At 40.1% G+C, this 13855-nt stretch overlaps 1 protein-coding gene and 1 long non-coding RNA gene across 4 annotated transcripts in view; one reads left to right on the top strand and one right to left on the bottom strand.

The window, feature by feature from the left end:
- The window catches only part of LOC143764391 (uncharacterized), a 45055-nt gene that overhangs the window by 28100 nt on the left and 3100 nt on the right, over positions 1–13855 (top strand). The window contains exon 2 of the long non-coding RNA XR_013213178.1: positions 7169–7236. This is a non-coding gene — a long non-coding RNA (uncharacterized LOC143764391). The remainder of the gene's footprint in view (positions 1–7168; positions 7237–13855) is intronic.
- ADAMTSL1 (ADAMTS like 1) overlaps positions 7528–13855 on the bottom strand; it is a 481733-nt gene continuing 475405 nt past the window's right edge. For all 3 annotated transcript variants that reach the window (XM_077249770.1, XM_077249780.1, XM_077249791.1), the window contains one exon: positions 7528–11972. In XM_077249770.1, coding sequence (XP_077105885.1) covers positions 11866–11972 — 107 coding nt within the window. In that variant the 3' untranslated portion in view covers positions 7528–11865. The remainder of the gene's footprint in view (positions 11973–13855) is intronic.

A 13855-nucleotide genomic window follows, 5' to 3' on the forward strand; every position in this document is an offset into this window, starting at 1 on the left:
GGATCGTTTCTAATTCTCGCTTGTTGGTGTATAAAGTCTACAAAAACGGAGAAGGGGGGAAATGGAACACTGTGTTTGTATTTGTACGTGGAACCATGTGTGAGCCACCTCTCCTGTAGATTGTAGGCAACTTCTGGACTATAGGGTTAACACCTCTGGCTGTGTGGAGAAATGCAAGTCCCTGTAGGTCGTCCTCGTATTTGGCAACTTGGACTTCCTTTAGTAGGTCGCTTAGCTCTCTAAGTTTCTGGAGACCTTTGTTAGAAATTTTAGGAAAGTCATCGATTCTTTTGAACAAGGCTCTTTCTATTACCTCTGCCGAACCGTAACACTCATCCAGCCTCTTCCAGATCTCTCTGAGGCCAGTCTCCGGGCGATTTATATTAATGTCTCTGATTCTTACTGCGTGTTTGACTGACTCTTCTCCCAGGTATTTCAATAACAGGTCTATCTCTTCCCTGTGTTGTAGCCCCAAGTCTCTAATGACATTTTGGAAGGAAGCTTTCCAAGCTCTGTATCCTTCAGCTTGGTCAGTGAATTTCATGAGCCCCTTGGCAACCAGTTCACGTCGTGTGAAGAACCTGGCAAATTCTGTCGTGAACCGGTTGTCATCAGAGTAAGCTGGTGATGGGTCGCCCTGATAGTGATGTGAGGTGCGTTCATACCTGTTAGTGTCCTCAGGGTGGCGCCAGCCGGTGTCGTATTGCTTCGGTCTGACGTACGGTGTGTCAGCAGGGTGATCCACATTGGTTACCTGGTGAGGGGCAAGGTAGTCATTAGCAGAGTTGTTTTGTGTCACGTTTTCGAGTTTGTTTCTGTCCTGGAGCTGAGCCTCGTGATGACTCTCGCTCACTTCGCTGGAGACGTCGTATTCTTGTTTTGGTGCTGGTTCAGGGTTATAGTTTGGATCAGGAAGTTCATTAACATACTGAGATGTGCGTTGTGGTGAGTCTTGTAGTGGAAACTCCAGACTCGACATACTGCTTTGGCTATGCAGCTTGGGACTTTGCGCGGCTTCTAGCGACTCCGCTTCAGCGAGGGCTGCGGCAGCTTCCCTTTTTGCTGCTAAGCTTTCTAAGGCGGCATCCACACGTGCCTTTTCTAACTGTGTCCTTCTCTCTTCATCATCTATGCGTGCTCTCTCTAAGCGTGACCTTCTCTCTTCATCATCTAGGCGTGTTTTTTCTAATTTAAGTTGCATCTCTTGGTCAGCAAAGCTTGCTCGTATTTTGGCGGCTTCAGCATTTGCGCGGGCAATGGCGACCGCGCTGCTGATGGATGTTGTCTTTGAGGAGATGGAAGTAACAGATCTTGTTCTATGCGATTTGTGAGACATGGTATCTTGGGAAAGTGCTTGGCTGTGCAGAGATTGCTGTAGCTGTATTTAGTCTCTGAGTAGCCGGTGACTTGAATCCCACTAGTTGGATGGCTGCCGTTTCACTGTTCTGTCCTCACTAAATGAGACAGGCCCAAGTAGCTATCCAGTCAGCTAAACCGCTATACCGGGGTCCAATAAGGAGACTGTGGTTGAGTCTGTGCTTTATTAAACGTAGTGGTATATTGATGCGGTGAAACTGTGAACAATGTTATACATAGAATCAGTGCATGGTAGGGAACAAATACATACTACACATGATAAACGTTATGCATTACATTTAGAAGGCTAGTAACTGAACTAGGAGTGCAACTGGTTAAGCTAGGCTAATATAGAGCAGAAATATCTACAGAGAGCATAAAGACATACCGGCAATGCAATCGCAAGGGGGATGAAGTGTAAGCTTCTTTCCTGGAAGGCAAACTGGAAGTGAAATGATAATGGAGGGAAATGTAGGCTGAGCTACCATAATGCATTGCAAAGGAGGAGGAGAATCAGACATAAAAAATACATAACAGAAAAATACAACTGTCAACATGACTCTGACCGCTAGAGGGAGCCAAAGCACTACAAATAAAGGTATGAATATATCAAGTCCTGTATACTGGCTGAGAAACTGCAAATTATGCAAACAGATAATTGGAGGTAACAAATTAGATGGCGGAGACAGAACAGTAGTTGCCCTTTAGTGTCGATGATTCCAACCATCTTACCTGAGGACTTGGGGTCCTGTTATGGACCAACACATCCCTAATGCGCGTACTGCGTTTGTTCGAGATTAAGGGACCCCCAGCCGCCCTGTCCGAGAGCTCCTTGTCTCTCTCCAGGAGATGCCAGTGTCTCCTGATTGAGGCCCTTATCTCCCGATCCATAGGACCGTACTTAAAACAAAAATTGAAACGCGGTGCCGCTGGAGTGTCTCTACCCAAATTCTGCACATGTGAACGGACGTCAACCCGATGTTTGTATATAAATACTCATGTACATGTACAACTGAGTACTGTCAAATTCATATACCACAATAAATGATGGACACAAAACACGGTTTTGGGGGGCAGATAATAAGTGAATAGTACGAAAAATCAAGCAGGGGAAACCAGACAAACAAATAATATTTCCCTTTTTCTGATGGTTTTAGGTCCGCAGTCTGTTGCATTCATAGGTATGCTCCGCCAGCTTTTGTTTTTAATTGATTGTACTTTTGTTGTTTATGTGTCGTCTTAAATATTCATTGTATTAAGGCACCTGAATTGTGGGTGGGTGATGGCGGTGGGTGGGTTTTCTCACCTATTTCCGTTGGCGTCATGCAGGTGCCTTAGACCCGTTGAAGCGCTGCTTCAGCGCGAAATGATCGTCATCACTCCTGCTCACCTCCGTTCTCCTGCACTCCCCCGAGCCGTGAAGACGCGGCTGTGAACATGCTTCAATAAAAGTTTGGACCACACCTTCACCTGCAGGAGAACGGAGGTGAGCAGGAGTAATGACGATCGTTTTGCGCTGATGCAGCGCTTCAACAGGTCTAAGGAGAAAAACCCACCCACCGCCATCACCCGCCCACAATTCAGGTGCCTTAATACAATGAATATTTAAGACGACACATAAACAACAAAAGTACAATCAATTAAAAACAAAAGCTGGCGGAGCATACCTATGAATGCAACAGACTGCGGACCTAAAACCATCAGAAAAAGGGAAGTATTATATGTTTGTCTGGTTTCCCCTGCTTGATTTTTCGTACTATTCACTTATTATCTGCCCCCCAAAACCGTGTTTTGTGTCCATCATTTATTGTGGTATATGAATTTGACAGTACTCAGTTGTACATGTACATGAGTATTTATATACAAACATCGGGTTGACGTCCGTTCACATGTGCAGAATTTGGGTAGAGACACTCCAGCGGCACCGCGTTTCAATTTTTGTTTTAAGTGCGGTCCTATGGATCGGGAGATAAGGGCCTCAATCAGGAGACACTGGCATCTCCTGGAGAGAGACGCGCTCTCGGACAGGGCGGCTGGGGGTCCCTTAATCTCGAACAAACGCAGTACGCGCATTAGGGATGTGTTGGTCCATAACAGGACCCCAAGTCCTCAGGTAAGATGGTTGGAATCATCAACACTAAAGGGCAACTACCGTTGTGGACGTTGTCATTTTTGTACCTATCATATCACTGGACATACCATGAACATTGGCCCTGTGAAGCACACGGTCCAACAGTTTATTTAGTGCAAAACTGACTATGTCGTATACGTACTTTTCTGCCCCTGCAAGAGGTTCTATGTAGGTAAAACTATACGCCAATTATATATACGCTTCAGAGAACATGCCAGATCCATTCAGACGGGCAAAGGGGTCCCTAGACTTATCAATCATGTTAGGGATTTTCACGAAGGTAGATCTGAGGTTCTAACTTTTGCAGGAATAGAGAGGGTAGATTTACCAGTACAAGGAGGGGACCTGCATGAATTACTATTAAGACAAGAAACTAAGTGGATCATCCGTACGCGGGCTATGGGTCCTGCCGGTTTTAATGACCGGATCGATATGTCGGTCTTTTTATAAATTTTGTTTGTCTGGTTTCCCCTGCTTGATTTTTCATACTATTCACTTATTATCTGCCCCCCAAAACCGTGTTTTGTGTCCATCATTTATTGTGGTATATGAATTTGACAGTACTCAGTTGTACATGTACATGAGTATTTATAATACTTCCCTTTTTCTGATGGCTTTAGGTCCGCATTCTGTTGCATTCATAGGTATGCTCCGCCAGCTTTTGTTTTTAATTGATTGTACTTTTGTTGTTTATGTGTCTTGTCTTAAATATTCATTGTATTAAGGCACCTGAATTGTGGGCGGGTGATGGCGGTGGGTGGGTTTTCTCACCTATTTCTGTCGGCGTCACGCAGGTGCCTTAGACCTGTTGAAGCGCTGCTTCAGCGCGAAACGATCGTCGTCACTCCTGCTCACCTCCGTTCTCCTGCACTCCCCCGAGCCATGAAGATGTGGCTGTGAACATGCTTCAATATAAGTTTGGACCACACCTTCTGGTGAGTGCTGCCGCATCTTTTCTTGGTTTCATACTCTATATCAGTGTTTCCCAAACTCCAGTCCTCATTGACCCCCCCACAGGTCATGTTCTCAGGATTTCCTTAGTATTGCACAGGTGGTGGAAGTTTCATCAAGCCATCAGGAATTCTCTCACCTATGCAACACTATGGAAATACTGAAAACATGACCTGTGGGGTCCGTGAGGACTGGAGTTTGGGAAACACTGCTCTATATTGTACAATGCACCCCCAGAGGCAGACTCTATATTGTATAATGCATTCCCCATAGGCATACTCTTTAGTATAATGCACCCCCATAGTCAGACTCTACAGAGTATAATGCACCCCCATAGGCAGACTTTATATTGTATAATGTTGTTTGCAGTGTTCAGGTAATGAGATTCTCCTGTTTCAGGGTGGTGCTGTGGGTGGGTCTTTCTTTGGTGCTCTGGCCTCATCTTCATCATTATGTCTTACATGACAGGTCACTGGACCTTCAGTGAACTGCATCCTACTTTAAATATTGCAGTTAATATTGTGGTCTTTTATCTCCAGTTTTTTTATCTCCAGCAAAATGGTGCCAGCAGCGGCACCTGCACAGTAACATCTATCGCTTACCGATAGATGCTATTGTACATGCACCAGCGCAAGCTTTCTGGAGCCAAACAGACGTCTCCATTCTTTGTAGGTGGGAAATCTTGCAAAATCGGCAGTGTATCAAATACTTACAGTTGTGTAAAAAAGTGTTTACTTCCTTCCTGTGTTACTATTCTACTGCATGTTTGTCACACTTAAATGTTTCAGATCACCAAACACATTTAAATATTAGACAAAGATAACACAAGTAAACACAAAATGCAGTTTTTAAATGGAGGTCTTTATTATTAAGGGGAAAAGAAATCCAAACATACAGGGCCCTGTGTGAAAAAAATGATTGCCCCCCCCCATAAAAAACATGATTTAACTCTGGTTTATCACATCTTTGGGAAGCTGAGTTCAAATTCCCCAGCCCCACCCAAGCCTGATTACTGCCACACTGGTTCTCAAGCAAGAAATCGCTTAAATAGGACCTGCCTGGCAAAGGGAAATAGTCCAAAAGATCTCAAAATCTTGACATCATGCCGCGATCCAAAGAAACTCTGGAGCAAATGAGGAACAAAGTAATTGAGACCTATTAGTCTGGAAAAGGGTATTTCTAAAGCTTTGGGACACAGCAAACCACAGTGAAAGCGATTATCCACAAATGGCAAAAACATGAAAGAGTGATGAACCTTCCCAGGAGTGGCTGGCGGACCAAAATTACCCCAAGAGCGCAGTGATGACTCATCCAAGAGGTCACAAAAGACCCCACAACAACATCCAAACAACTGCAGGCCTCCCTTGCCTCAGTTAAAGTCAGTGTTCATTACTCCACCAAAAGAAAGACTGGTCAAAAATGGCCTGCATGGCAGAGTTCCAAGACAAAAACCACTGCTGAGCAATAAGAACATAAAGGCTCAACTAGGCTTTGCCAGAAAAAAATCTTGATGATCCCCAAGACTTTTGTGAGAATACTCTGTGGGCTACTCTGTTGAACGTTTTGGAAGGTGTATGTCCCATTACATCTGGTGTAGAAGTAACACAGCATTTCAGAAAAGGAACATCATACCTACAGTAAAATATGGTGGTGGTAGTGTGAAGGTCTGGGGTTGCTTTGCAGCTTTAGGACCTGGAAGACTTGCTGTGGTAAATTAAATCATGAATTCTGCTGTCTTCCAAAAAATCCTGAAGTAGAATGTACGGTCATCTGTTCGTGACCTCAAACAGAAGTGCACTTGGGCTATGCAGCAGTACAATGATACAAAATACACCAGCAAGTCCACCTCTGAATGGCTTAAGAAAAACAATATTAATTTGGAGTTGTCTGGTCAAAGTCTTGACCTTAATCTGATTGAGTTGCTGTGACATGACCTTAAAAATGCAGTTTGTGCTTGGAAACCCTCCAATGTATCTGAATGAAAACAATTCTTCAAAGATGAGTGGGCCAAAGTTCCTCCAGAGTGTTGTAAAAGACTCATTGCCAGTTATAGCAAACACTTGATTGCAGTTGTTGCTGCTAAGGGTGGCCCAACCAGTTATTAGGTTTAGGGGGCGATCACTTCTTTCACACAGGGCCCTGTAGGTTTGGATTTCTTTTTAATTAAATATTAAAGACCTTCATTTAAAAACTGCATTTTCTGTTTACTTGTGTTATCTTTGTCTAATATTTAAATGTATTTGATGTTCTCAAACATTAAAGTGACAAACATGCAAAAGAATAGGAAATCCGGAAGGGGGCAAACACTTTTATACACAACTGTATTTTCCATACTGTACATGTGAATTTGCCATCATCAGATGCTCTTAGCCCAAAGCCACTTGTAGCAACCGGTGTACTTTGCTTATAGGAAAATTAGACTTCCCAACTACATTAAAATTTTTCTAGTGGTATTCCCAGAATTTCTGTATATAACAGACGGCTGTATAGAATGCACAAGTTTATTTTCGTAGATCCCTCAAACGCATTAATATGCCCATCTTATAAAGATTTTGGTCCCCAATGCAAAATCCCCAACTATCATATGGTTTCTTAAAAGCAATAATTTTCTCTACGGGCCAAAATGACCTTTGCAACTGCAATCCCAGATTAAAGGCTGACTCATGATTCTGGCTTATTTATGATAGCTCCAACCTCAATCCTCTATTAAATATGATTATTTTTCCACAGCGTTATCATTCCTCCAGTTGCACTTCAGTCACTTATACAAATGGAGAATTTTGCGGAGCATGTGCCAAGTAAGTAATTTCTATAGTACACCAGATTTATCACAACCACCATCTTCTTCTGAATGCTGAGCTAATGAGAAAACTTTGTAATAACCAACAGATGAAGATGTTTTATCTATTCACGGAGATCTGCTCTGCTTTTCATTAGATAGAAAGGCTAAAAATATCGATAAAGGAATCCATATGAACTGCGTGGACTTTCTTTTTGGACTCTAATTTGTTCACCCAAAACACAATAACTGTAACAACACCAAGTCATAAAAAGTCCCAAAAATAATTTTATCTGGAAAACAATGTACAATTATTAATATTGCACTTTTTTGTACAGGAAATTCTAATAAATACAAACAAAAGCTATACATACATAGACATTTTATATTATTAATAATAATGTATCTTGGCAACACACTACGCACAGAACGTCTTTTACAAAGTGGCCGTATTATGTGCATTCATAATAAGAGAAGGGTAAAGAAACTTGTTAAAGTGGTTTCAGAGGCAATCATTTGTAATCCTGTAATGATAATTACAACATAAATAGGGGCCCACAAAGAAAATTAATACCTTTAAAATAGAACTTTTAATAACTATACACAAAAATAGAATACACAGTAACAAATCAGCTAAAGACAAATATAAAAGACTTATCTGTTATTCATTAAAGACGTTACAATAGCCTCAATGCATTTCCCTCCCACGGTATGAGTTCATCCGGAGGCAAATGGAACCATCAATGTCAATAGATTCTGGACATGAACTCATACCATGGGACGGAAACGCGTCAAGGCGATTGTGACGTCTTTAATGAATGACAGATAAGTCTCTTACATTTGAATAATTGAATCTTTGATATGGTATTCTCTTTGGGAATAGTGCAATAGGTGGTGAATTATCACTTTGGGCTTATGTGTATCGCCCTTATAACCTAAAAAAGTGTGCGGCAGATGGTTTCAATGTGGTAATTGATACTACGTCAGACACTAGATTATAAGTTGTGTGACTTTGTAGGGAATAGTGCAATACCCCAGCTGAGATGACTATTGATCTCTCCTATTGACTGTCATATGCACTTTGGCACGTTTCGTTGGAATTATCTTATGAGAAATACCATGCTTCTATTTATCGTTTTTAATGTCCCTGCTGCCATTTTCCTTTCCTCCAACTCTCCCCTAATCCCTCTCTTGCTTTTGAGCTGGTAGACAGCCAGAGGGAGAGTATATAGAGGAGGTGAGGGTTAGCCATCGTTGAGACGGGGTGCCATTTTTGCATACAAGTTAGGGTGCCAAACTCCACAGCAAGGAAGGGACAATTGATGAGGGAAGTCTCAGGGAAAGTTACGCTAGACTATTAACCCACAGGCAATCCCTGAAGTGATTCATCTGTCTTATTCTTGAAAGAGATGATATCAATTTCAGTGGCAAGGTTTGCCTGTGGTCATTTATTGTATGGCACTTTTTGTATTTTGTTATATATCTTTTTGTGATAGGGGTCCTCCATCATTTCTGGTTATAATTACCCCTGCATGTTTTAACCTTCTCCCATTTTGCCCTCTATCTCTTAACCACACCCCCTATATGTTATTCAGTTGGATTTAGGCTATTTTGTGGTACGATATCCGACTGTGTTTGACCACACATTGTTTCTGGCCAGTTAGGGGTTAACAGGGTGCATCTAGGGTCAGCCATCAGTGAGCGAGGGCATCAATTTGCGATCAAGATAGGGTGCCAACCTGCGCTGATAGGAAGGGGTGCATTAGGGAATGATAGGGTGAATTAGTCATCAGTATAAACAGTATTTGACCATTTTTCTGGCCTGGTCAGATGCCCTTTAGATGATTTGTTACTGTATATTCTATTTTTGTGTATAGTTATTAAAAGTTATATTTTAAAGGTATTTTCTTTGTGAGCCAGTTTTTCTATATACCTACAAACCACATTCTACAGAGATACAACATAAATAGGGCTTTTATTTATTGCTACGTTCCTATAAATTTATGTAGCAGTCAGGAAAAGAAAGGCAGATACTTCAATTGGACCAGACAATGATTTTTGGTTGAAACAAACATGCAAAAACTGGATTTTTTGGGAGTAAAAATATTAATAAAGATACATAAGTAAAGGGATTATACCTTATAGGACTTCCAAAAAACTTTTGGCATGATTTACAACACAAGAGTAATGTAAAAGTTTTTCTTTTAGCTAGTAATGTTGTGTCACTATTATTGGGATATTGGCCAAGAAAAATGATAAGGAGGGGCACATCGATATGATTTCAGACCAATTTTAATGCTGTTGGATTCTCATGTGCCAAATGGACTTTTGCTGCTCATTTTATCATTTTAAGCACCTATTTTTACACCCTATAGTTATGCACTTGCTAGTATAAAAACTGGACATTATTACTCTAGCATTCATAATACCGGCCTTATGGGAAGATTAACTAAACTTTTTTTAATTTAATTATTGATCAGACCGCAAAGGCATGAATTTTCGTAATATACCATACTTTATTACCTTATTTTGCCTCCTCCCTAAAAACACTATGCTGCAGTGCTGTTTTAAATGCTTAGTTCAAACTACCTAAGAACTTGATTTCAGCTGCTACTCAGCGAGAATCCATAGTCTACTTACAAACAACTTGTGTTAGGGACTGTCTCTGTCTAAATTTGGGGAAAGGACAGAGAGGCTCAGACAGGGAAATTCTTGAACTCCGATTGCAAATAGAATGTGGATTGTTGCTTAGCACATTGAAAGTGGATTTTTAGGGAGTTTGAAGTAGGCAGTTAAAACAGCACTGCAGCATGGTGTTTGGAAGAGAAGGGGCAAAATAGGGTAAGGAAGTGTTTTAAAAAATTCATAACTTTACTAAGACTTATCAATAATAAACAGAGAAGTTTATTTCCTCTTAAATGTGAATTTTATGCGAAAAAGTTATTTGGGAGAACACCATTTTTTTGCAACCTTTTTCATGGATTTTTCTGTTCTGCCAAGAAATGCTGTTATGAATATAAGAATATATATATTTTTTTAATTATTCATGACCACAACTGATTTGATCCAGCAACTAGATCAGTCAATGAACCTATATAGGTGGGTGAATTCCCCCATCAGCTTCAATGCTGCATTTTAGTTAAAATATCACCGGCTATATTTCCCTGGGGTCTTAGTCTGCATTTTAATACAAGTCAGTTGATGTCGCAATCAGAAGCTTGGTATACACAGCCAACATTGTACATTGAAGTCTACGCACAACAGCACACTAGAACTCACGGAGGCCAGTGGTCAATATGGTGACCATGCTGGGGCCGTAAAGTCAATTTACATATGTATGGCATTTACATGTTCCCTCTGGATTCTTCTGTCCATATAATGAGGTCAAATGGCTTTAAGCCAATGGCATGGATTTTATAAGACTAAATTATAAATAATAACATAATATTTGGCTTTTCTCCTAATCAGAACCATAAGTTGGGAATCTTAGGTGCTTATTACATATTGAATTCTGTATTGGCATATAAGGAGACCATTATAAAAGGGTCAGATAGTTTCTTTTGAGTTATATATTATTATAAAGTATGTATTATGCTTGCTTTGGGTTCTTCTAAATCAGTTACTTGCGAGACAACATACTGGTTGTTTTCCGCTGTCTACCCTTTTTTGTCTGTCTGTATCATCTGAATGGCAATTTTGTATTAACACCAATATGTAGCTAATGATGTAACTCACAGTTTAGGTTTAGTGGAAAAACCCTTGAAGAATTTAAAAAATAAAATAATCTAGCCCAGTGGCATCAAAATGTACAAGTAACAAAGTGCTAATAAAAGCTTAAATAATTATCTTCTTTCCTATTAACATTTCCTATTCTCTTTAAATTTGCACATTTCTGTTTGCCTTGTTTGTCGTTCTCAAGCATCACACTCTTAAAGTGCTGGTGAAAATAGCAAAACCTGCTTTATATTGGTAGTCACCATTTCCATATAACTTGTACTGGGGACATGTGATTTATGGACTTCACAAATCATTACATGGTGGGTTATGCCTATAACCCTTGTCATCAAAGTTATATCTGTGCGAGAGATAGGCTCACTAGTAAGCAACACGACTGCTCTTCCCGTGATTGTTGGAAATCTTCAGTCTCTCAAATTTGGTTCCATTTATTCCAGTAGATGATTGGTCCCAGCTTTTAATTCCTGTAGTGTGCGTCATTGTGCAGTGCTCTGTGTTACATTGTAGGGTGGCAGAAAAAGAACAATAGAAAAATAGAATTAAAAAATTACAAAAATACATGTACATCCAGAGGTGTCCATTGTCACCAAATAATTTGTGTCCCATCATAATCCCTTTGTTCCTATGTTGCTTGAAGATTCTTTCATAGGCCGCAGCATCCTCCGAAATGAGGTCCATGACGCAACCAAAAATATATGTGCTTGGTGTCCTTATCTCATTACCCCAGTTCAGATAATGAGAGTCAGGCACGTCTTGTCTTCCGGCAGAGGACCACCTTGTTGAGTTCATTTTAAGGACTAACCAGCGCACAAGTAAATACAATCACCGGATCACCACAAGCTTGCGGATCAGTCCTGTTCTTATTCACGTCTCCTTACCTAGCTAAAGTAAAGATGGGCTTCTGAATGGGTCGTCATGCTTTCCCACAAGTCCCACAGCAGCGAGATTTAAACTGTGCAAGCTGACAAAGCTTCAGCTGTTTCACTTTTTCACAGTACCTGGTTGTATCTCTGCAGTCAACTAAAAGAAAAAAAACAGAAAAAACATGTCACCTTAGGTCCAAAATACTGTAACTGGCAAGTAAAGTGCACAAATGTTAACACCAGGGGCAAATTAGACGTTCTCCTATCTTAGTGCCTGAACTGGAGACCTAAGTGGCATATGTTGTGGTATGTGTAATAACAAAAACAGCACAATGTGAACCACCTCAATGTTTTGGGTTTTAGTAAAGGAACACATCTTAATCTGAGATTTAATGCTTCATCTGGTAGCAATATGTATTTGTTTTAGTATGAATCATTGGCAGAATGTAATAATTCTGAAAGTTGTATAGCAATATAAAAATGGAGGAACATCCAATAAGACATCATGTCAGCGTGTGTGCATTTTATTTGCTACGTAATATTAGCGGCTCTCTTATAAGTGCAGCCTTATGCTGCGGGAGATTTTCCGAAGTTTATTGAAGAGGTGGATCCTAATAACTTATGTACAACTGATTTCTGTTAAAGGCCATTTTTTTAGTTAAGCATTTAATCCATTATTTAATATAGTGTTTGCTATTATAGAATTTTTATGACGATACTGTACTCATTCTAGAAACTGAACACATACCACTGATTAACTTTTATGCATTTTATAAGGTCTAAAAACATGTCGACCATGCAGAGTATTAGATTAGATGATTTTTAGACTCACCTTTTGCAGTTCTAAAAGTCATAAAGTGGGAATATATTAATAGTAAATTCACAGCAAGAAGCTTATTGATTGTAGGGTACTTGTATTGATGAAGGGCAATTATGTACTAAGCCCATCAGCTAAACTAAATGGCAGGATAGTGAAATTCTAGAGTAGCATGATGTGTTGGAAACAATTGGCTAACCAGTGTCAATTAGGGCTCTCTTGGGCTGACAGGCAAGGCACCCATTCTACTAAGTTAACCCAAAATTAAATTTGAATGGTAACCAAATTCTGTGTAGCGTTCCTGAGTTTAATGCGATGTAGCCACTCTTACTGACCACTAGTTTATCACTTTATGGGCTTGCGACACGATTATATAAATTGGACGAGTGCTATCCTTGGTTTTGGCAGATACCATTCACACCCATATTATTCTATGGGGCTGTGCACATGTCTGATTTTTTCCCCAGCACCAAGTGGTCTGAAAAAAATATTACAGTATCCATGATTTGCCTTTGACAATCGGATGGCACTCGCTCATTCAATCTATGGGCCTGTGATAAAAATACCATACTCTGGTGTCATTTTCATAGACCTAGTACATGGAAAAGGTGGAGAAACTTTTTTTTCTCTCCACCTCTGAGAAAATCAGATCAAACGTGAATAAAACTCTAATTAGAGTGTGATTAGCATTATAATCAGACCGTTTTTCTCAGATGGAGAGAAAATGGAGCCTATGAGAAACTTTCACAAGTTGTTTAAAGTTCTCTTTTCCTTTATGACTAGAACCCTTTAAATGTGTTAGTATCTCATTAAACTAAGAATAATTAATATCTATGCATGTTATATCTCATTTATCCCATGTTTTGTACCACTGTCTATGGCTTTGCAAGATTACGGAGTCTAAAATACTTTCCTTTAACCAGGCAGAGCGACTATTTTGTTAGTTGACTAGCTTGTCCACTCCATGTCATTTCTGCAAGTAAACAGTATGTTAAAGGCAACCTGTCAGGTATCCCAAGCTTTCCAAACTGCCACTGTAATGTTAAAATGCCTCGTACTTACATTACAGCAAAGTCCTTGATGTCCCATAAACATGTTTTTATCATGTAAACATCAACCTTTTATGCACCGTTCTTCATATGCAAATTAGCACTAGCCCAATCACTTTTACCATATTAGCCCTTAATCTTGTAATCATACTCAGAGAGCATCAATGTCATTCT

This window comes from Ranitomeya variabilis, chromosome 1 (assembly GCF_051348905.1).
Source record: "Ranitomeya variabilis isolate aRanVar5 chromosome 1, aRanVar5.hap1, whole genome shotgun sequence".
Taxonomy (NCBI): domain Eukaryota; kingdom Metazoa; phylum Chordata; class Amphibia; order Anura; family Dendrobatidae; genus Ranitomeya; species Ranitomeya variabilis.